The sequence below is a fragment of the Schistocerca americana genome, chromosome 2, assembly GCF_021461395.2.
Source record: "Schistocerca americana isolate TAMUIC-IGC-003095 chromosome 2, iqSchAmer2.1, whole genome shotgun sequence".
Taxonomy (NCBI): Eukaryota; Metazoa; Arthropoda; class Insecta; order Orthoptera; family Acrididae; genus Schistocerca; species Schistocerca americana.
In genome coordinates, this window is record NC_060120.1 from 247,020,173 (window position 1) to 247,045,936 (window position 25,764).

Consider the following 25,764-nt stretch of genomic DNA (forward strand, 5'->3'; position numbering starts at 1 on the left):
ACACATGACAAATGTTAACCCGTATTTCACATTTTCAAGTGATCTAGACTTAAAAAAAGCAAAATTGAGGAGAATGCAGAATCGAGGAAAATGTTAGAACCCCCAAAATATCAGCAAAAACATATGTAATTGGCATATATGATTAAAAATCATAATCCTCTTCAATACATTACACAGTATCTGTACAAGTGAAGGAAATTAAATGTACAATGCAGTAATGAATTTCATCACTTCTTAAAAAAATCACAGATGTGTAACAGAAAGTATAAACTTACTAAAAAATTGAAATTTGTACCTGGGTAGAAGGTAATCGAGCTATTTTTTGACACACTATAACCACAAATTCTATGTCAAAACACATATTTTTCAGAGGTCTTTCCTTTGTGCTTACCCAGACAAAAGCAAACATTGATGAATGTGGTGAATTGAACCAAAAACTGTGTAGTGCGGTGGAAGGTATCTGAATCTGACATGTGGGGCTGTGTGTTTTCTGTCTGTAGCCAATGCCTGTACAGCATATTCTGGTGATGTGAAGGCAGTGACCTCTAGTGTATTGCTTGTAAACTTTTCCTTGTTCATTGTGCTGCATAGTCAAAGTGGAACATTCTGCAGTACTGCAGCACATGCCATTTGCACTTCGAACTCATCGTTTGCTGTAGTGTACATACAGCAGGTTTTGCGAAAGCACATATATACACACGTTTTCCTTCACTTATTTATACCAATGAATATAAAATAAAGGTAAGCCTGCTGTGATTTCAGTGTTCCTTTGTCCCATCAATCCATGCCATTTATAACAATCTGTCTGCCATCATAATGCATTAAAGACCACTGAGAGCTACAACAAAGATGAACAACTGTTCACTAACCACATTCTACTAATTGTGGTGCTGCACATAGGAAATGGAGTAGCCTCCATTGGAGTAGCATATGTTGGCTGCAGTAGGTAATATTCTGTTGATAGGTTCCAAGCGGAACTACTGTAAGTAAAATTAATGCACACTATGGGGGTATGAGGTTTAACTATATAAATTAAACATAAGTGGAAGCCACAGTCAGTTCATTTGCTATACACCAATCACATCAGCCATTCTTTGGAACAAGCCACCGACTAAGCTTGTTGTTTATAATTCTATGTGCTAGAAGCCCTCAGTTACCTCATATATAATTAGCAAAAGTGATAGTTTTTCAGTTAGGTATATTACAGTATTACGAGTGTGCAAAACTCACTTTTTTCCTAATAAGTTTATAATATGATGTAAAATTTTGAAATTTATTTCTTGTTTATTTGTGGCTATGAGATTTGGTTATGTCAGTTGACATCATGAGTGTTGGAAAAATTGCTGCCTAGGAGGAGGAGAATAAAATTCCTGCATAAACTTTGATTTATAGCTTATGTACCTGATTATGCTTTATAATCCAGTACTTTACGAATTTTGAATGTTTCATGAGCTACAGTCTATAAACTTATTACGTGTATTAGTGTGTTGTGATGGCTGTGCTGGTTGTTGGTGATGTAACAAGTCACCAGTAAGTAAGATATCACTAGCTGGAAATGACCGACATTCCCTTGATTCTGATCGAGCATATTCTTCAAGACTCAGTATTTGTATTAAAGAGACTGATGATCAATATTGTTGCTTAATACTGTACATTGTAAATATATGAGCCTGAGTTAAGTGGCAGAAGAAAAGGTATTGGCTCGGCTTGGAACACTTCATGTTGACTGCCCTTTTTTCCTTTGCCACCTAGCAGTAGTTGTATGATAATTGTGCAATGCAGCTAAATGTTGCAAATTGTGTTGGCAACACTGATTGTGAATTATGTCAGCATTTTCTCTTTCACTTCTCCCTCTTCACAACAACCTAAAATATTCTCTTAACTCCACCACCACCCACAGTGTGAACCGTCTGTCTTTTATGCCACTTATAAGCTGTTCAGTCACACCAGACATCAATAGGAAGAAAACTGGATGAAGTCAAGAAAGATATCTCGTAAGAATGTAGAACTGAGGAAAACTTTACTAGGAAAAAACCTAAAATAAGGGAATTTTTAGCACTGATCTTATGGACTTTCACAGAGGCTACAAATTTATGGCACAGAATCACGAAAAACATAAAATTGGAGTAGGCCTACTTAAAATCGAAGTTCCACTGTACATAGAACCAAAATATGGAAAAATAAAGAAAGTTTCAGAATTTAAATACACGGGAGAAATAACCCAGCTAAATGCTCTGGACAAAGCAGCTACACAGTTTGCTCAGGTTCAACGATTCATACAGCGGATTCCCACACTGTTTGCTCTTGTTCAACAACAGAGTTCTTGCTGGTACTTTGTTACTGTATTGTAGAACCCAAAATATTGTCGAGTAGGTGCTAATGTATGAAAACTGTTCTTGTAAACGAATATTTTCTTAACTCTTAATTATAGCTATTGTAAAGGGATATTTGCTTGACTCTTGAATTATAGCTCATTTTATTTTATTTCTAATTAACAGCTTATATACTGGTTATCAGTAATTTATGAGGAGCAAATAAAATATGTTGTTTGTTATGCATAATACTGAAACCAGCATACAGTAGGTGCTCTAAACAATAAGATACCAATTTTGCTTTGATTATTATTAGAAAGGTTATATGATTAGTAATTTATTTACCACAATCAAGCATTTAATTTAAAGTGTGCAATATTTTTCACCAATGTAGTTCATTTAAGTAATATTTTATTATTTTAATTTTTCTTAAAACCACTCAGAAAATTATAAAATCTGTAAAATCTGCACAGAAAAAAGTTTGAATGCTAGTTTTATGGTGGGTGGTAGTGGTGGTGGTTGTGGTGGATGGTTGGGATGCAGGAAGGGTGTGAGGTAACTTTGACAGTTCTCCCATCGGTGCAGAATCACCTCGATGTGGTGTTGTCCTAATGTACGAAAACATGTAAGACGACAGTTTGATAAGCACAGTATAGAGAAGTAAATTTGACTGAATTTGGCAGCAACATGTGAATGACACTGTTTTAACACATTTCAAACGTATTTCAGAGATACAGAACAGAAAATGAAAATTACCTGTGTTCTCTGGCGTACATGCTGAATAGCCTTGATCATATGCAGCCCCATTTCCACACAGCAGTGAGCATGATCGGCACGTGCTTTTGGCAAACCAGAGACACAGTAGTAGCAGTCTCCCAAAAGTTTGATGCGCAGGCAGTGTGTCTCCTGGAACAAGGGGACCCTCTCAAGCATCTGACTGTGGCCAAGAACATCATTCAAGAATACATATAACCACTACGCAAATATGGGACAGCTTTTAGTTTTTAAGGAAATATGTGAAGTAATTATACATGCCAAGAAATCGTCTTTGGATACAAATATATACTCGTAAATTGTGTAGCCTTCTATCTACAATATATATATTATTTCTACATCCATGCCGCAAACCACTGTGAAGTGCACGGCAGATGGTAAGTCTCATTGTACCACTTTTTGGGGCTTCTTCCCATTTTCCATTCACATATAGAGCACAGGAAGAATGATTGTTTGAATGCCTCTGTATGTGCTGTAATTATTCTAATCTTGTCCTCACGATCCCTATGTGAGCGATGATTTGTTATATTTAAGGCCAGTTCTTAGAACTTTGTTAGTACACTTTCCCGAAATAGTTTACATCTATCTTCAAGAGTCTGCCATTTCAGTTTCTTCAGCATGTTTGTGATGCTCTTTCACAAGTTAAACAAACCTGTGATCTTTTTAAAAGAGAAAACTGCCATTTGAATGTGTATTATTATATTTACCTTTTGCACTATCAAGATTTTAGCTTTTATGCCATTTTCAAATGTAGCACTAAAGGCAGTTAGATGATAATTAAGTTGTATGAACAAATATGACTTAATACTGATCTAACAACCTTTAACACTGTACATGATAATGCCATAAAAGCCGAAATTTGGATGGTACAAAAGATAAATATGTCCCACACTTGAGCGGTCTTCTAGAATGTCTCGTAAGTGAATCATAAGCAATCTCCTTTGCAGACCAATTGCACTTCCCCAGTATTTTATCAATAAATTGAAGTCTACTAATTGCTTTACCCAAGACTGAGCCCATGTAATCATTTCATTTCATATCACTACAAAATTCTACACCCATGTATTTGTACAAGTTGGCCGATCCCAACTGCAACTCACTGACATTATAATCACACCATACTACGTTTTTCATTTTGTGAAATTTCTTATCAATATCCCTTTTTCTCAACACAACCTGATTGTACATGGATGAATGAAGTATCATTAGAAATGATTTTTTAACGGCTTCTCACACTGCATGCAAATTTTTTGCTAAAACTTACTATTTGTGGGAAATTTTACATCAAAATGACTTTTAAATATAAGGCAAAAGGCATCAACAATGCCCAGTTTCATACCTATATTTTACGAAGATCACTTATTAATCACAAATAAGAGACTCCCTATTCATATCATCTTATTACAAACACTATTCCATTTGTTTTAAAGTACTTACAAAGCAGATTATTTATGTACAGCACTGTCATTGACAATAACCATGCCCATTAAACGAATATACACTGATCAGCCAGAACATTAGGACCACCTACCTAATAGCTGGTATGTCCACCTTTGGCATGAATAACAGTGCCGACATGTCACGGTACAGAAGCAATCAGGCCGTGGTAGGTTGCTAGAGGGAGGTGCCGCCGCATCAGCAAAGAAAAGTCACCAAATTGTTGAAAATTCCAGGACGGGTGGGGGGGGGCCTGAGCTCTGGCACCGCATTCAATCACATTCCAGATGTGTTCAATCAGGTTCTGATCTAGTGAGCTGGAGGGAGCAGTGGATCAACTCCAATTTGCCACTATGTTCCTTGAACCACTGCATCACACTCCTGGGCTTGGACATGGCACATTATCTTGTTGAAAAATGATCATCACTAAGGGGTGTGCGTAGTCTGCAATCAGTGTACGATACTCCTTGGTTGTCATGATGCCTCACATGAACTCCACTGGACCCATGGATGCCCATAATGGGCCCCAGAGCATAATGGAGCTGCTGCCAGCTTATGTCTGTCCCATAGTAAGGGTGTCAAGGAGCTGTTCTCCTGGATGACGAAAGATTTGCACCGTGCCATTGGTACGATGAGGAAGGAGTTGGGAGTCATCAGACCATACAATGCTCTGCCACTGCGCCAATGTCCAGTGCTGATGACTACATGACCATTTTGGTCATAATTGCTGATGCCATGGCATTAACTCTGGCACATGCATGGGTCATCGGATGCAGAGACCCAATGTTAGGAGTGTTTGGTGCACTGTGTGATCACTGTACTCTGCGCAGCATTAAAGTCTGATGTAAGTTCTGCTACAGTTCACTATCTGTCCTATTTTACCAGTCTGTCCAACTTATGACATCCATCTGTAATGAGGGGTGGCCACCCAGTTCCATGATGTCCGAACGTGGTGTCACCTTGGATTCGCCACCTGTTGGAGACACTCACTATAGCAATCCTTGAACAACCAACAAGTCTTGCATTTTCCAAAATGCTCATGCCGAGCCTCCGGGCCATCACAATTTGCCCTTGATCAAATTCAAATGGTTTGTACACCTTCCCCATTCTACAGTTGGACAGCACACTCACTGATACTACGTGCACTGTGCATGTGTCCAACTAGCAGTCATTCCTTGCCAGGTGACGCTGTTATTGCCTGGGCAGGTTTACATCAAAAGTAGGCCAGTGGTCATAACATTTTGACTGATCAGTGTACCTTCTGAAATGACAAATATGTCATTGTTGCCTCAAATTGCGATTTACCTATTGCTACCACAGCCTAATGTGCTTACTGTAATTGAAAATGTTTATCAAGTTAAACTTACAGGTTACATTGCCCTATTGATAGTTGTCTCTGGTTGTTGTACAAGCTAGGACAAACATTCTGATTGCAAAGCACATTTTTGAACAAATGGGAATGTATATACAATTATGTTTCCATCCCCAATACTACCCATACCAAAACAACTACACTTATTCAAAATACTGTCAATAGTAAAAACTATAAAAGTGCGAAAGCTTTGCACAGGCCCCACTGTTTCTTTCTAGTTTATATTTGCATGAAAAAGTCCAGTATGCCTAACTGTGTTTTTTGCACAAACATTCGCTGTGCCACTGTGATGAATAATCATCTCCATACTTAAAACAACTAGCAAACACATCAACACCTATACTCTGCAAACAAGTGTAAACTGCATGGTACAGGGTACTTACCATAGTACCACTTATAAGGACTTCTTCTGATTTCCCTGAGAAATGTAAAATGGCAAGAATAACTGATTACATGCATCTGTGTGTACTGTAATTTGTCTAATCTTGTTTTCATGATCCCTATGGGACTGATATGATCGGGGTTGTAGTATATTCCTAGATTTCTAGCTTAACTCTGGTACTTTGCAATTATCTTTCACATGATAGTTCTGTGACCATTTCTGCGTGTCTGCTATTTTAGTTTTTTCAGCATCTCCACAATATTCTCCCATGTATCAAATAAACCTGAAACTATTCATGCTATTCTTCTTTGTATATGTCCAATATCCCCTTGTGGCCCTGTTTGGTATTCGTCACACAATATGATATCTCATGTGATCATAATTTTAATAATAAACCCAAACGTGTGGTTCCTGAAGAGGGGTAGCAGCCTTTTCAGTAGTGGCAAGGGCAACAGTCTGGATGACTGACTGCTGACTGATCTGGCCCTGTAACACTAACCAAAACGGCCTTGCTGTTGTGGTACTGCGAACGGCTGAAAGCAAGGGGAAACTACAGTCATAATTTTTCCTGCAGGCATGCAGCTTTACTGTATGATTAAATGATGATGGTGTCCTCTTGGGTAAAATATTCCGGAGGTAAAATAGTCCCCCATTCGGATCTCTGGGCGGGGACTACTCAAGAGGAAGTCGTTATCAGGAGAAAGAAAACTGGCATTCTACGGATCGGAGCGTGGAATGTCAGATCCATTAATCGGACAGGTAGGTTAGAAAATTTCAAAAGGGAAATGGATAGGTTAAAGTTAGATATAGTGTGAATTAGTGAAGTTCAGTGGCACAAGGAACAAGACTTTTGGTCAGGTGAATACAGGGTTATAAATACAAAATCAAATAGGGGTAATGCAGGAGTAGGATTAATAATGAATAAAAAAATAGGAGTGCGGGTAAGCTACTACAAACAGCATAGTGAACTCATTATTGTCGCCAAGATAGACACGAAGCCCACGCCTACTACAGCAGTACAAGTTTATATGCCAACTAGCTCTGCAGATGATGAAGAAATTGATGAAATGTATGATGAGATAAAAGAAATTATTCAGGTAATAAAGGGAGACAAAAATTTAATAGTCATGGGTGACTGGAATTCGACAGTAGAAAAAGGAAGAGAAGGAAACATAGTAGGTGAATATGGATTGGGGCTAAGAAATGAAAGAGAAAGCCACCTGGTAGAATTTTGCACAGAGCATAACTTAAACCATAGCTAACACTTGGTTCAAGAATCATAAAAGAAGGTTGTATACATGGAAGAATCCTGGAGATACTGACAGGTTTCAGATAGATTACATAATGGTAAGACAGAGATTTAAGAACCAGATTTTAAATTGTAAGACATTTCCAGGGGTAGATGTGGACTCTGACCACAATCTATTGGTTATGAACTGTAGATTAAAACTGAAGAAACTGCAAAAAGGTGGGAATTTACAGAGATGGGACCTGGATAAACTGAAAGAACCAGAGGTTGTAGAGAGTTTCAGAGAGAGCATAAGGGAACAACTGACAGGAATAGGGAAAGAAATACAGTAGAAGAAGAATGGGTAGCTTTGAGGAATGAAATAGTGAAGGCAGCAGAGGATCAAGTAGGTAAAAATATGGGTAACAGAAGAGATACTGAATTTAATTGATGAAAGGAGAAAATACAAAAATGCAGTAAGTGAAGCAGGCAAAAAGGAATACAAACATCTCAAAAATGAGATCGACCGGAAGTGCAAAATGGTAGGTAAAAAGATGGGTAACAGAAGAGATACTGAATTTAATTGATGAAAGGAGAAAATACAAAAATGTAGAAATACAAACGTCTCAAAAACGAGATCGACAGGAAGTGCAATATGGCTAGGCAGGGATGGCTAAAGGACAAATGTAAGGATGTAGAAGCTTGTCTCACGAGGGGTAAGATAGGTACTGCCTACAGGAAAATTAAAGAGACCTTTGGAGTAAAGAGAACCACTTGCATGAATATCAAGAGCTCAGATGGAACCCAGTTCTAAGCAAAGAAGGGAAATCAGAAAGGTGGAAGGAGTATATAGAGGATCTATACAGGGGCGACGTTCTTGAGGACAATATTATGGAAATGGAAGAGGAGGTACATGAAGATGAAATGGGAGATATGATACTGCGTGAAGAGTTTGACAGAGCACTGAAAGACCATAGTCGAAACAAGGCCCGGGTGGAGTAGACAACATTCCATTAGAACTACAGACAGCCTTGGGAGAGCCAGTCCTGACCAAAGTCTACCATCTGGTGAGCAAGGTGTATGAGACAGGTGAAATTCCCTCATACTTCAAGAAGAATATAATAATTCCAATCCCAAAGAGAGCAGGTGTTGACAGATGTGAAAATTACCGAACTATCAGTTTAATAAGTCACAGCTGCAAAATACTAACGCAAATTCTTTACAGACGAATGGAAAAACTGGTGGAAGCCGACCTCGGGGAAGATCAGTTTGGATTCCGTAGAAATGTTGGAACACGTGAGGCAATACTGACCCTATGACTTATCTTAGAAGAAAGATTAAGGAAAGGCAAACCTACATTTCTAGCATTTATAGACTTAGAGAAATTTTTTAACAATGTTGACTGGAATACTCTCTTTCAAATTCTGAAGGTGGCAGGGGTAAAATACAGGGAGCGAAAGGCTTTTTACAATTTGTACAGAAAGCAGATGGCAGTTATAAGAGTCAAGGGACATGAAAGGCAAGCAGTGGGTGGGAAGGGAGTGAGACAGGGTTGTAGCCTCTCCCCAATGTTATTCAATCTGTATATTGAGCAAGCAGTAAAGGAAACAAAAGAAAAGTTCGGAGTAGGTATTAAAATCCATGGAGAAGAAATAAAAACTTTGAGGTTCGCTGATGACATTGTAATTCTGTCAGAGACAGCAAAGGACTTGGAAGAGCAGTTGAACAGAATGGACACTGTCTTGAAAGGAGGGTGTAAGGTGAACATCAACAAAAGCAAAATGAGGATAATGGAATGTAGTAGAATTAAGTTGGGTGATGCTGAGGGAATTAGATTAGGAAATGAGACACTTAAAGTAGTAGAGGCGTTTTGCTATTTGGGGAACAAAATAACTACCGATGGTCGAGGTAGAGAGGATATAAAATGTAGACTGGCAATGGCAAGGAAAGCGTTTCTGAAGAAAGGAAATTTGTTAACATCGAGTATTGATTTAAGTGTCAGGAAGTCGTTTCTGAAAGTATTTGTATGGAATGTAGCCATGTATGGAAGTGAAACATGGACGATAAATAGTTTAGACAAGAAGAGAATAGAAGCTTTTGAAATGTAGTGCTACAGAAGAATGCTGAAGATTAGATGGGTAGATCACATAACTAATGATGAGGTATTGAATGGAATTGGGGAGAAGAGGAGTTTGTGGCACAACTTGACTAGAAGAAGGGATCGGTTGGTATGACATGTTCTGAGGCATCAAGGGATCACTAATTTAGTACTGGAGGGTAAAAATCGTAGAGGGAGACCAAGAGATGACTGCACAAAGCAGATTCAGAAGGATGTAGGTTGCAGTAGGTACTGGGAGATGAAGAACCTTGCACAGGATAGAGTAGCATGGAGAGCTGCATCAAACCAGTCTAAGGACTGAAGACCCCAACAATAACAACAGTTGTAGTACGAAGTCACATTTGGATGTGGAACAACTTTCATCATCAGGAGAAAGAACTGAATATAGTTCCTGATCAATAGAGAACATGGCAACAGTCTGGCATATACCAAGGACCTCTCTGCTGTGCCTAATAAAGTGATGACATGAGATTCTCAACAGTATTGAGTCTGATAGAAATTGAAATAGAGAAAATATATAAGGATACTGAACAGGTAATTCAATATATAAAGAGAGGTGAACGTGGGGGATTGGAGAGTGGTTGTAGGGAAAGGAATAGAAAATGTGTTACAGGAGAATATGGGCTTGGCAGTAGAAATTCATGAGGGGAATGACTAATTGAGTCCTGCAACAAATTTCAGCTGCTATATTTATTTATTGGTCCTGTGAATCTAGGACTGTACAATGTACAAAAGATATTGGACTATTCATTAACTACAATAGACATTCCTGGATTTTTTCTTTTTTTCAGACATCATTTTACCAAAATATAAAGTTGTACAACATTTGCTTACTCTACACATTTTATAAAAACAGTCTCAATCAGTGAGGCAGTTTTGTTTTTCTAGATATTCCCTTACAGTATAGAAACAGTGCTCGACCAAGTAATCCTTCACAGCTGATTTGAACTTGTTTAAGCCCATTATTATATTTGTGGATTTGGGTAGCACTTTGTACAATTTGATGCGAAGGTGGAGTATGCCTTTCTGTAATAGCACTGTATTTGTCTGTTGTAAGTGTACATCATTTATTTGTATTGTGTGGTTCATTACGGGTGATTCTTTGACTGCCACTGTTTAGTTTTCCTTTTATAATAATCACATTTTGAAGTACAGTATATAAATACATGGAAGTGGTAGTATTTTATTTTTCCTAAATAGTGGCTTGCATGGTGATCTTTGATCTAACCCTTCCATTAATCTAATACTCTTTTTCTGCAATGTAAATGATTTCTGACTAGCTCTACAATTACTCCAAAACACTACACCATATTTCAGTATTGAATGAACATATGCAAAATATATGGTCCTGAGATTATAATGTGATATACTGTTTCTTATTATTCTCACCACAAAACATGTTTTGCTCAGTTTTTTATTCACATAGTCCACATGTGTAACCTACTTCATGTTTTGTTGAATCCATACACTGAGAAATTTTGTACCCCGTGTTTTTTCAATTTTTTATCCACTTGTTTCTATTGGAGGATCAGCTGATGTCCTATTCTGGATAGTGAATATATCCAATGCAACAGTCTTTTCCAGGTTTATTATCAAACTGTGTGCATCAACTATCTTCTCTGTGATGGTTTACTGTCATTTTCAAATTTATCTTTGCTACTTCCTGTAATTAAGATGCCGGTGTCATCTGCAAATTGCTATAGCTTTTTTTAATTGTTTACATATAAATCATTTACATATAGTAGGAACAGGATTGGACCCAATATGGAACCTTGGGGAACCCCATGTTTGACAACAAATAAATTTGACTGAGGAGTTTCATCTGTCCCATTTACTTCATGTGTTATCTCTATGAGCTGTTTTATTTCAAGGAGGTATGATTTAATCCAGTTATGTGCTGCTCCCCCAATACCCCAGTTCTGGATCTTACCTAGTAATTTATCATGATTGATGGTATCAAACACTTTTGACAAGTCGTCGAATATATTTGAGTTATGTTCCTGCCTATCTAGGGCCTGCAGAAAGAAAAGAAAAGATTGCTGTTTCAGTAGAGTGATTTCTCCTATAACCATGTTGAAATGCCTTTAGAATGTTATATTTATTTATGAAATTTGACATTCTTTTATAAAAGAGTTTCTCTAGAATTTTAGTAAAAACAGACAGTAGAGAAACTGGACTATAGTTTGACACCTCTTCCTGGCTTCCTTTTTGTGAGAGGTTTAACCTTAGCAATTTTTAAACATGTTGGAAAGCTGCCAGTTGAGAAGGGCGGAGTCACAAGAAGATACGCCAGTGGTTCAGAAATTAAGTCTACACATTTTTTTACAACAAAATCTGGTATGTTATCTACTCCTGGTGATTGTTTTGATTTTAGAAGCTTGATTTCTTGCCATACTTTTTGGGTATTAGTTGGTATGAGAAATATTGTGTTTTCTACCTGTTCAATTTTTGATGTTATTAGTGAGGGATGTTAATGGATGACCTTTTGCTCAATAAGTTTTTCTGCTACATTTACAAAATAACTGTTAAATGTAGTATCTACCTCCTTTGGGTTACAGATAGTGTGCAAATTTTCATTCAACGGTATATTATTAGTTTTTGTTTTGTTACTTACTGTTTCTCTCTTTACAGTATTCCACACAGCTTTCATTTAATTGGATGCACTTCTTATGCAGCTGTCATTTTCCATCATTTTGACGCTTTTTATTGCTTTTCTGAGAATTATTTTATAGCTTAAAATACCTATCAATTTCTGGTGTTGTGTGACATGTTTTCGTAACTCTGTAGAGGAATTGTTTCTCTGCATATGATTTTCTGATACCTGTAGTGATCCATTTGTGTATACTACGCTCAAGAATCACAAAAGGAGGTACACTTTGTAAAGACCTAGAGACACAGGAAGGTTCCAGATAAATTACATCATGGTCAGATTCTTAAATCAGATACTGTATTTTAAGGCATACCCAGGTGCAGATATAGACTCATATCACAAGTTAGTAATGATGAAGAAAGACTGATGTTTAAGAGAACTGTTCTAAAGATTTGATGTCTTAGGAAGTCGGATACTAACGTACTGATGAACGATGAGAAGATTTTGAGGTTTGTTGAGAATGTGGATACCGTAGGCTGTTCAGTTGGAGAAGAGTGAACATCTCTAAAAAGGGCAATCAGAGATGTTGGATATGGCCACCAATAGGACTGTCTCAGCATAAGGAAAAGTCTAAAAGAACCTTGAGTGACATTAAAAGCAATGGTGGTAACATTAAGAGAGCAGTGGGAATTCCACTGTTAAACACATAAGTGAGAGCAGATTGGCAAAAAAGAGTACACTGAAGACCTGTATGAGGGGTAGAACTTGTCTGATAATGTGATAAACGAAGAAACTGGAGTCGATATGGATGACACAGGGGCTCCAGTATTAGAGTCAGAATTTAAAAAAGATCGAAATTATTTGGCAGATGGGATAGATAGTTCCTTTGGAATTTCTAAAATTGTTGGGGGCAGTGACAACCACACAACTACTCAAGTTGGTGTACATAGAATCTATGTGACAGTTGATGTACAATGAGTCTCTTGAAAAATACTATCTACACAGTTATGAAGATGGCAAGAGCAGATAATAGCAAGGACTGTCACACAATAGCTTAACAACTCATGCATCCAAGCTGCTGACAAGAATAATACACAGAAGAACGCAAAATAAAACTGAGAATCGGTTCCATGTGATTGGTCCAGCTTTAGGAAAGGTAAAAGCACCAGAGAGGCAGTTCTCATGTTGTGCTTAATAATGGAAGCAAGACTGAAGAAAAATCAAGGCACTATCACAGAATTTGTTGACTAACAATGTAAAATAGTGCAAGATGTCCAAAATTCTGAGAAAAATAGGAGTAAACTATAGGGAAAGACAGGTAACATAAAAAATGTATAAGAACCAGGAGGGAACAACAAGGTTGGAATGAAGTGCTTGAATTAAAAAGGGTGTAAGACAGGGATGCAATCTTAACCACCCCTATACGTCAAAGGAGCAATGACAGAAATAAAACAAAGGTTCAAGGGCGGTATTAAAATTCGGGATGAAAGAATAATAATTACATGATCTGTAGAACTGAATGAACAGTCTAAAAAGTACAAAATATGGATCAAAAGTAAATTGGAAAAGTCAAAGGTAATGAGATGCAGAAATGAGAACAGTGAGATACTTAAAAGTAAAACTGGAGATCATGAAGTAGACAAAGTTAGGAATCTTGCTACCTCGGAAGCAAAATAACCCATGACGCACATAATAAGGGAGACACCCATGACGCACATAATAAGGGAGACATAAAAACCAGATTAGCACAGGCAAAGAGGGCATTCTTGGTCAAAAGTTTACTAGTATCAAATTTAGGCCTTAATCTGAGGAAGAAAATCTAAGAATCTACATTTTGGGCTCGGTACTGTACGGTAGTGAATCAAGTACAGTGGGAAAACCAAAACAGAAGAGAACTGAAATATTTGAGATATGGTGCTGCAGAAGAATGTTGAAAATCTGGTTGACTGATATGATGGAGACTGAGGTGGTTCTCCACATAATTGGCAAAGACAGGAACATGGAAAACACTGACAAGAAGGGACAGGATGATATGATGTGTGTTATGGCATCAGAGAATAATCTCTATGGTACTACAGGAGGTGTAGAGGATAAACACCGTAGGGGAAGTCAGAGAATGTAGGGTGCAAGTAGGATACTCTGAATGAGGAAGTTAATGCAAGACAGTCAAGACAACATTTCATTTATACTGCTTCAACCACAGCAAAAGTTCTATCATACCACAACACAAAATCTGCGATTCTGATTTTTTTTCTCATCCGAGGTATGGTTACAGCATACTGATACATACCATCACAAATCAAGCACATCAGCAAAGTTCGTTGAAGGAATATTTTTTCAAGAATAGTAGTTTTTATTCTACATCTACATGGATGCTCTGCAAACCACACTTAAGCTCCTGGCAAAGGGTTCATCAAACCACCTTCACAATAATTCTCTATTATTCTCCTCTCGAACAGCGTGTGAAAAAAACAAACACCTATATCTTTCCATGTGAGCTCTGATTTTCCTTATTTATTATGATGATCATTTTTCACTATGTAAGTTGGCATCAACAAAATATTTCTGCATTCGGAGAAGAAAGTTGGTGATCAAAATTTTGTTAGAAGATTCCAGCACAATGAGAAATGCCTTTGTTTGAATGATGTCCACCCCAAATACGGTATCATGTCAGTGACACTCTCTCCCCTATTTCTCAATAATACAAAATGTGCTGTTCTTTTTCAAACTTTTAAATACACTTCATTAATCCTATCTGGTAATGATCACTGACCGTGCAGCAGTGCTCCAAAAGGAGATGGACAACTGTAGACTCATTAGTAGATCTGTTGCATTTTTTTTGTTCTGCCAATAAGTTTCATTCTTTGGTTCACCTTCCCCACAACATTTTATATAAGTTCTTTCCAGTTTAAGTTCTTCATAATAGTAACTTCTAGGTATTTAAATGAATTTGATTGATTATTTGTGTAAGGGAAGTTTAACAGACTCCTTTTAGCACTCATGTAGATGACCTCACACTTTTCCATTTTTTAGAGTCAATTGCCAATTTTTCATTTTGCAATTTGTTTTGTTCTTCTGATGACTTTAATAGATGATAAATAACAGCATCATCTGCAAACAACCAAAGATGGATGCTCAGATTGTCTCGTAAGTCATTTATATAGATAACAATATTATGAAAAGGATAGTTGCTACTCACCATGTAGCAGATATTTTGAATCACAGATAGGCACAACAAAAAGACTGTCACAAAATAAGCTTTCAGTCAAAAAGGCCTTTGTCAAAAATAGACTACAGACACTCACACCCACACAAACTCAGCTCATGCACATGTCTGCACTATCTTGCAGCTGAAGCCACACTGTGAGCAGCAGCAGCAGTGCATGATGGGAGAGGCAACGGGTTGGAGGTAAGGAGAAGACTGAGGTGGGGACATGGAGGGATAGCAGAGTACAGGTGGGGGATGGTGAAGTGCTGCAGGGGAGTGTGCAGGGACAAGGTGGAGAGAGGGTAGGGCAGCTAGGTGCTGTTGGGAGGTTAGACGGTGGGCAGAGGGGTGGGGTGGGTGGGGTAACGGAAAAGAAGAGAAGTAAAAAGACTGGGTGATTGGTGGAATATCGCTGTGCAGTGCTGGAATGGAAACAGGAAAGGGGCTGGATAGGTGAGAACAATGACTAATGAAAATTGAGGTGAGGAGGGTTATGGGAACATAGGATATATTGTAGGGAGAGTTCCCATACATGCAGTTCAGAAAAGATGTGTTGGTGGGAAGGATCCATATGGCACAGGTCTTTTGGCTGAAAGCCCACATGTTTAACAATCTTTTTGTAGTGCCTGCCCGCATCTCAGAATTTCCTCTATATTGTGAGTAGCAATCTATCCTTTTCTTAATACTGTTGCACTTAAAACAATGGTAGACCTTTGGTAAATGTTTACTGGCTCCTGCCATATAAGGTAATTTCACGCAGCCTGTATCTTTCTACAAACAATATTTACATTAGTGGTGCTATTGTGCTCAGTGCGGTGAAAATTTCAAGACCAACAAGTAGTACAACCAGGGTCCAGCTTTTTATCTATTTATTTATTTATTGTTCCATGGGGCCACATTAAGGAGAAGTCTCCATGGTCATGGAACGAGTCATACATGAAATTACAACACTATTGTAGAAACAGATAAAATGAAATATAAGAAACATATTCAGTTGCAGATTGTAGAAACAGACAAAATGAAATATAAGAAACATATTCAGGCGACAAGTTGTTAGTTTAAATAAAGAAAATCAAGAATGTAACACTGGAATTTGCTTAATTTTTTAGCTCTTCCAGGAGCTCCTCAACAGAATAGAAGGAGTGAGCCATGAGGAAACTCTTCAGTTCAGACTTAAAAGTGTTTGGGCTACTGCTAAGATTTTTGAGTTCTTGTGGTAGCTTATTGAAAATAAATGCAGCAGAATACTGCACGCCTTTCTGCACAAGAGTCAAGGAAGTGCATTCCACATGCAGATTTGATTTCTGCTAGTATTAACTGAGTGAAAGCTGCTAACTCTTGGGATTAAGCTAATGTTGCTAACAACAAACGACATTAAAGAAAATATATACTGTGAGGGCAATGTCAAAATTCCCAGACTATTGAATAGGGGTCGACAAGAGGTTTTCGAACTTACACCACACATAGCTCGAACAGCCCGTTTTTGAGCCAAAAATACCATTTTTGAAGCAGAAGAACTACCCCAAAAAATAATTCATGAACTACATTATTTGATAATGTTTCAGTATTACACACAAGATCCTTCACTACCAAGCTGGTGTCATCAGCAAACAGAAATATTTTTGAATCACCTGTAATACTAGAAGGCATATCATTTATATAAATAAGAAACAGCAGTGGCCCCAGCACCGACCCTTGGGGAAGGTCCCATTTAACAGTGCCCCATTGGGACCGAACATCATTACCACTCTCAATATTGCAGAGAATTACCTTCTGCTTTCTGTTCTTAAAGTAAGAGGTGAACCAATTGTAAGCTACTCCCCTTACTCCATAATGTTCCAACTTCTGCAGTAATATTTTGTGGTCAACACAGTCAAAAGCCTTCGTTAAATCAAAGAAAACACCTAACGTTCTCAACCTTTTATTTAATCCGTCCAAAACCTCACAGAGAAAAGAGACTATAGCATTTTCAGTTGTTAAGCCATTTCTAAAACCAAACTGTACATTTGACAGCAAATTATGTGAATTTAAACGCTGCAGTAACCTTGTTTATACAACCCTCTCGATAACTTTAGCAAACACCAATGGCATAGAAATAGGTCTATAATTGTCAACATTATCCCTGTCTCCCTTTTTATAAAGTGGCTTCACTACCGAGTACTTAAATTGGTCAGGAAACCGACCACTCCTAAAGGAAAAATTACAGATATGGCTAAGTACTGGGTTACATACATGGAACAATACTTCAGTATTCTGCTAGATGCCCCATCATATCCATGAGAGTTCTTGGTCTTCAGTGATTTCATTATTAACTCAATCTCCCTCTTGTCAGTATTATGGAGGAGCATTTCAGGTAACAGTCTCGGAACACTTTTTTCTACGAGCACTATATGATTCCCTGTTGAGACTAGGTTTCTATTTAGTTCACCTGCTATATTCAGAAAGTGATTATTAAATACTGTACATATATGTGACTTATCAGTAACACGGACATTCCCACTATGCACTGATTCCATATCCTCGACCTGTCTCTGCAGACCAGCCACTTTCTTTACGACTTAGTTTATGGCATCCATTAACAGGTCATCTACTTCACCAGAGGACAGGCTGCTGGGCTTTTTCTCAAACTCGAAGTTCCAATGGGGAAAATTTGCGTAGCAGAAGAGTGTTGTTGCTGCATATTTACAGGGCAATGTCAGTTACGTTTTGACTAAAAATGAACTTTATTGACTGACGTTTCAGTGGGTATAAACCAGGCACAGTTCTTTCTCGGACTCCACGTGTTTACTGTATTTCCTGTTCTACAGGTGTCTGCAGAGCCTTGCCAGGTGAGGTACACTGCACAATATGGAGGCAGGAGAGTGAAACAATGAGTGATTTACATGAATTGCAAGAGAATGTGGCACAATGAACACTTGCCAGCAACACCACCTGCTGCCACTGGCAGTCACTAAGTTACTTGATTAGAGCTACGAGAGTTGATGCCTGGGGTCTATTTTGGGCATATGCCTGTGCAGGATTCTGAACTTTTCTTTTTTGATACATTATTTACTGAACTAAATACAGTATAGGCATGAGTTATTAATTTTTTATGCTAGCCCCTTAAAATTTGTTAATCACCACCAATTAGGCCTACTGCTCATTTGAAAAGTCATTCTACAGTTGTGCTATCTATAGTAGCTTCAGGTGAGTTAACTGGGCCATTCTCCATGAGTGAGGAGCCAGAACTCTCCCTCTGCGACACAATGAAGTATAATGCTCAGTAACTCATGCTAATAGTACTGTGTGACACATCTTTTAACTCGGCTACAGCACACTTTATTGACCTATAAAAACCAAAATATGTAAATAAGAACGTCATATGCATAAAGTCTTTCAGAGTTTTATTACAAATTCACCATTAAATTATGTGCAAGGCCTACTTCCTCTTGAGTCATCAGTCCCTCATTCTCAACCAAGAGGAGATGGAAGACTTCAGGCTAGTAGCACACTTATAGTCACTGCCAATATTCACAATCGAATACAAGGGAAAGTTACAAAGTAAATCGACTTTGGCAATTTCTCACTATAGTACTTGGTAACACTGCTAGTATCTGAAGTACTGTTATCTGCAACAGTTCTATACAGCATGCCACTCTTATTCTTGCGTTAGTCATTGTGTTGTAGCAGACTGTGAAACATGGCAACTCCACTGTCAATCTGCACCCAGAAGGAAATGAGGGCTGTGATTTACTTTTGGTTTGTGTAGGTGTTATAACTGCAGAAATTATTCATTGAATGCAAGTGCAGTATGGTGAAAGCTGACTATTGTGATGCAAAATCTGTGAATGGACAGTGAGCTTCAAACTGGGAAGGACTTCTCTACGTGACGAGGTAAGATTGGGTATGCCATCGATGGTGTATTCCATCTTACGTGACAGGCAAAACTATTGGAAAAGTATATGCACAATGGGTACTGAAAGATTTGTCAGTGCAGCATAAGGCACAATGGATGGGCAGTTCTTGTAAACATTTGGCCCATTATTATCGTGAGGGAGCTGGGTTTTTACAGCAAATCATTACTGTTGGATGAGATGTGGGTGCATCATCATGAACTGGAAAGTAAGACTGTGAGCATGGTTTGGAGACACCCATCGTCGCCAGAAGCTAAGAAATTTAAACGTCAACCATCAGCTGGTAAGATTATACTAACACTACCCTGGGACATGGAAGGTGTGGTAGCTGTTCATTTCATCCCCAAGATGCAAAACTGTCAACAGTGTGAACTCTTGTTATGTGTTTTGAACTAAACTGAAACCTGCAATCAGATCGAAATGTTGCAGAAAATTGCAAAAAGATGTCATCCTACAGCAAACTAACACTCAGCCACATTCTGTCAAACAGACGTCCAAAACAATAAAGGAGTTGGAACCGCCATATGGTCCAGACCTGGCTCTAAGCGATTCCCACGTGTTTGGACCATTGAAAGAAGTGCTCAGGGGAAGAAGATCTGCAACCAATGCAGAAGTCATTGATGCGGTGGAAAACTGGTTACAGGTACAACCAAAAAAATTTTTCTGACCTAATTAAAAACAAAAAGTGAAACATTGGACATAGTGTATTGCAGTACAGGGTGCTTATGTAGAAAAATAATGTATGTTTCAGTTTTCTATAACCAGAATAAATATTTCTTTTCCTGATAGTCCCTTTACTTTTTGACTTTCCCTTGTATTACCTTCATATACTGTAGCAGTGTGTGACTCAATAAAAATATTTAAAACACTTTGTTATAGCTTTTGTGTATCACTTTCACTTTTATACCTATCACTTTTACTTTTATACCTGTGCCTTACACAAAGCACAAGTTGCACTTGCATCTACATGTATACTCTGCAAACCACTGTGAGGTGCATGGTAGAGGGCCACGTCCCGTTTTATCAGTTATTAGGGTTTCTTCCTGTTCCATTCAAGTATGGAGCACAGGAAGAATGAATGCCTCTGTGCACGCAGTAATTATTCTAATCTTATCCTCATGATCCCTGTGTGAATGATATGTTGGGGATTGTAGTATATCCCTAGAGTAATAATTTAAAGCCGCTTCTTGAAACTTTGCTAACAGACTTTCTCTGGATAGCTTACGTCTGTCTTCATGAGTTGGCCAGTTCGGTTTCTTCAGTGTCTCTATAACGCTCTCCCAGGGATTAATTGAACCAGTGACCATTCATGCTGCCCTTCGCTGTATATGTTCAATATATCTTGTTAGTCCTATGTGGTATGGGCCCCACACACTTGAGCAATATTCTAGGATGGGTCACTTGAGTAATTTGTAAGCAATCTCTTTTGTATAATGATTGCACTTCCCCAGTATTCTACCAATAAACCAAAGCCTACCACCTGTTTACTCACGACTGAACCTATGTGATCATTCCATTTCATGTCCCTACAAAGTGTTACACCAAGGTATTTGTTTTAGCTGGTTGATTCCAACAGTGACTCACTGCTTTTATAATCATAGGATTATATATACCTTGTGAGTGAGTGAGATACACCCGCCTTCTAGCCACAGTGCTTTACTGGGCATAGTCTTATTGGAAGAGGCATGCCATTGCTTCCCTCTGATGACTTGCCAAGCACTTAAGAGTGGAACTGACAGTTTAATGTGGACTACAATCCATTATGCTTTTTGAATTTTTCGCAAGAAGAGAACAGTGCCAGGGATGAAAGATCATATAGATGAAAGAACAAAATTCTAGGACCAACTAAGGATTGTGCCACTTATCTTTAGATATGTAGTCTGACCTCTCCACAAGAGCCACTAACTCACATGCATGAAATATGGAGGTTATTCCCTCTGTGCCATCTGCATCACTTTATCACAAGGCATAAGTAGAGCTCCCATCCCTCATTCATTCACTAGTTCTTTCATTGTGTTCCACAGATACCATCAAAAAGCAGAAATATCCGAGATGTGGAAGAAGTAATTAGATACATATTAACAAAAAACAAGCAAGGTAGAACGTGATGACATGGTATTCTCTTGTTGTCCCCTCCCACCACCAGCACCACACCACAATTCGGCAGTGGTGATAGCCTTGATGGAATTCCAAGTTGGGTCGGAATATGGCAGTTAGGTATTGAGTTGGCAAAACTGTGTGTGTTTGGGGAGGGGCTCTCAACGGCGAGGTTATCAGCGACCTTGGCATAGCTCATCAATAGTGTAATCCTACGCCTATATTCACTCCATATTTCCTGAACCTTTCGTTGACAACCAAAACTTAAAGATAAATTCGGAAAAGCTGTATTACATAGTAGACAACTTTCCGACATGTAGCTCATAGCATGTTGTATGTTTATAGTGTACATCAACAATGAAAAATGGGAAGTGGAACATCAGAACCTTTGAAACTTATTCTGTACACTTAAGGCCTATATCAATAAACTCTAAATGTGATCTAGTAGCTTCCTGCACTACACTCTATTACCGCTCCGCACAATGTAAATGGGACAATTGCCCAGTATTGTTATAAGTTGTCGGATGAAAACTCATAAACTGGGATGTTGATATGTCCTGGCACATAGAAACACTGAAAAATACGCAATCAGAAAACTGAAGGAAATACGACTACAGTACTACCAAGAAACTATAAACAAATAGGAAAACAATGCGTTTCCAAAATTTTGCTGAAAGGACTTTACCAACTCCCTCGCATTTTCATGACGATGACACTGCATAAAATGAGTGCAGATCTTTCGACGGTTTTTTATACTACAATGAATCTAAGTAACTGTTGTATGTTGAACTTTTCTTTATCGTGTAAAGATAGAGTTGCGTTGCAATAAGAAGCGAATTCAGCCCTCTATAGCGTATTAATTGTAAGTTACGGAGGCAGCTGCGAGCGAAGAAAGCAACCCCAATGGCCCAACCTCCACATAGCCCACTGCAGTGGTGACGTGCCGAAGTCACACAAGAAAGTAAAAATCTTTTAAATATTGTTCGCAAACGAAACTGAAATCGTCTTTCCTACTGACATGCTTAATAAAAGATCCCAACTGCAGAAATTAGGTACGCTTATTGAAAGGAAATGAAACGGTACGTAAATAACGCATGAAACAACAATGACTAACTCACACATTTCTGTCGTCTAAAGCTAATGTTGTCTGCTGCCAAAAACAATTGACACCAGCCGAAGCCCTCCGACATTTGACGACTTCTAACGATTCACGGCTAGCGAGTAGAGAGCGGATCTGCCAACTGGAAGTTAGTAAACTACGATGATCGTCAACGAAAAGCTCGTGAGCAGTACAGCTCCGTCTTCTCACGCGGTGCAATACTGCAACTGTGGTTTTGTTCTGTGTTTCGTATGCTTAAGTCTAACATCTTACCTCCTTTTCAAGCGTTAACGATGTTACAATATGGAAGTCAAGTCACAAGACACCGGGATGCTAATGTTTTGATTCTGGGCATTTTCAACAACGATGTAATAATAGTAATGTTGTTAACACGTTGTTGTGTCGGTTTGTTTCAAAACGAGTAATATAGCACTCTAGGATTCGTCGCAGGTATTACCCAAGTCTTCGAGAACGCGAGCTACAGCACGTAGGCCTAGTAAATAAAGCCTGTATAGTGTATTACTTCTACTCTCATAGGCGAACCGTACTGTATCGTGAGGGTGGCGCAAGAACTGACTGCGACAAAACAAGCAAGGCTACACTAATATCACACAAAAATATATACTCAAATAAATTTTAAGGTTTGTTTTTACGAAAAAAACGCATTCAAACAGAAAATTACACAAAATGAACGTAACATTGCATGATAATGAAAACTCAAATATCCTGGACTCCAGATTTTACTTTTTGCTAAATTTTTATTGTTTATTATACATGTAATGATAAAAATATAAAAAACATTCAAAAAATGAAAATTACTCTAGTACTTTTTAGGTGTTTGATTTCCTTCTCAGAGGTTTTCTTTGAACTCGCTGAAAAGTCTTGTGGAGACTTCATGTCACATTGGCTTTTTACAACAATGACAAATATAAGGAGTCTTTTTCTTCTTTTCTGGGTTGCAGGTGGAGCAGGTTTTGCGTTTTTCCAATCATTGTACGACTTCTACTCTTGATTCCAGTACACGCAAAACGCGGTGAAGGATGCGCGAAGTTCACGGTGTTTATGATACTTGCTGACTCGCTTTTTATCTGTGATGTCATCAACGAGTTTACAAGCTTCTTCAAAACTTAAAAGCGCTTCACCTGAGTCTTTTCAGGAATTGTGAAGGACAAACACATTCATCTCACTTACGTCCAATATGCGAAAAAACAATGGCATTGGCCGTCGTCGGGAGAGGCTTCGACGTGTAGCATATTTGTCTCGACCTAATGCATTTCTAGCACAACCTCTAGCTAAATATTCAGTATCCGCACTTCTGTCTTCATCACTTTGATCACTTGTTTCCTTCAAGGAGTTCGCAGGTGGCAAAATAAATTCGTCTTCACTTCTCACTTTCCTATACTGTATTATGTTCACTTTCAATTTCGTTGTCGCTATCTGATCCAACATCGCTTCCTAAACTGTCCTCAAACCATTTTAAAACTCCTCAAGTCAGGGTCCGTTAAACACGAAACGAAGAGCCGGCTACTGAATCTATAACGCAAAGTCCCAGGTGCCGTCTCAGTGACCTCTAGCACGCCACTATTATGCATTAAGCCTAGTTTACACGACACTAGGTTACAGGCAACTGCGCTACTGGCCACTGCGCAGTCTAGTTTCACCAACTCGTTCCTACTTTGGCGACATTAGTTGCATGTGTTTTTAGGTTATGTATGTTCGTATAATGTAGCCAAACTGAAATATGAAGTGGAGAACGGAGAATAATGTTTGCTTTTTGGATATCTATGCTTTGTATAGGTGTTTGTGGTATTTCAGTGATACAGATTACAAAAATAAGCAACATATAGCTGCCGCTGAGACCGTCATGTGCGATCATAACATAGATGCTTTGACAATATCTGAGGTGCAGGGCAAAATTTATTGAGTTAGCGGCACATATGCAACTGAATTAAGAAAAATACAACCAAGTGAAATTCTAGCTGTGGCAATGCTCTCGTCTACAAGATGGCCAAGTTGGCCAACTCTTTGTTAAGGAATATTGTTGACAGGAGGGCAGGCTATACCAATTCAAGAAGCTGCATTCTTTATTCAATACGTATCTATTTAAAGCGTCGCTACAGTGCTCGCCATTCACACATGTTAGAATTTTGAAATATTGCCACTGTACAGATCTATCTTCAAGAGGGTAGTTTGCAAACCATTCTCTTCTTAATGCGGCCTGCTTCGAATAATTATTGTAGCTAATGTTAATAATCATTACCGTTAATGTTAATAACAATTGGTGTTAATGAAATAGCGTCATCACCAACTAAAACCGTATATTATAGCATGCAGAGTGTTCTCGATTGTAATGCAAGCAATATATGTAATTTCAGTTCTGGCGACAGTACTTCATGCATTACAGTACCTTTATTCCTTGTCGCATGATTAACTCTATTTAGAAGAAACATGAACAGTTCTGGTAACATTCTAAGATAATTAAAAGAACTGCTTGGATCTTCCGTTATAAATTATTTCAGCAAGGATGCTGAGCAACCGAGCTGACGTCTTTTCTTCATTCAGTCACGAGTCGAAACACGTTTCTTATTTTTTCTTATGCAGCGATTCCACGCAATAAGCTGTAACTCCATCACAACTTGTGCGACGTGCAGCTGCCAAAACTTTCATTTCAGACACGACTCAGGGACCCACAAAACGATGAAACTGAGGTGTATTATGGTGTCGCCGTGTCTACAGTCACATACGAAACCACTTGCGTGCAACTCGTTCCACGCAACGAGCGGCGCAACCCAATGTCGTCGTGTAACCTAGGCTTAACAATAACCGCTGGCGGTCTGTGAGACCGCACCTGGGACGTTAAGGGTTAAGGTTAATTCTGCGGAAGCAGGTCTGTTCTCCTTCATTTCACACTACTTCATCTCAGCTCGCGTCTGTAAACGCACGCTATAATCAACGTAGTGTCTACTAACATGGTATACGTGCCAACAGTGCACACAATTCCTGTATCATAGTTGCCAACTGTAGGGACATGTCCCTACGCGTAGTGACTTAGGGCTCTTTTTTCCAAAATGTAGGGACCAATTTCCGATCCCTCTGTAAAACGTAGGGAATTTTTGTTTGAATAAAGAAAAATCATAAAATATGAAATTAAAAAAGAAAAAGTTGCCAAACTTTATAGATTTTAAACATTGTGTATATGTCACCACTGCATACGGAAAGCTGGTCTAGGCAAAGGACTTAAATTAAACTAAAA

At 38.5% G+C, this 25,764-nt stretch overlaps 1 protein-coding gene across 2 annotated transcripts in view; it reads right to left on the reverse strand.

The window, feature by feature from the left end:
* The window catches only part of LOC124595519 (adenylyl cyclase 78C-like), a 736,208-nt gene that overhangs the window by 102,513 nt on the left and 607,931 nt on the right, over window positions 1-25,764 (reverse strand). For both annotated transcript variants that reach the window (XM_047134287.1, XM_047134286.1), the window contains exon 8: window positions 3,069-3,218. In XM_047134287.1, the coding sequence (XP_046990243.1) occupies window positions 3,069-3,218 (150 nt within the window). The remainder of the gene's footprint in view (window positions 1-3,068; window positions 3,219-25,764) is intronic.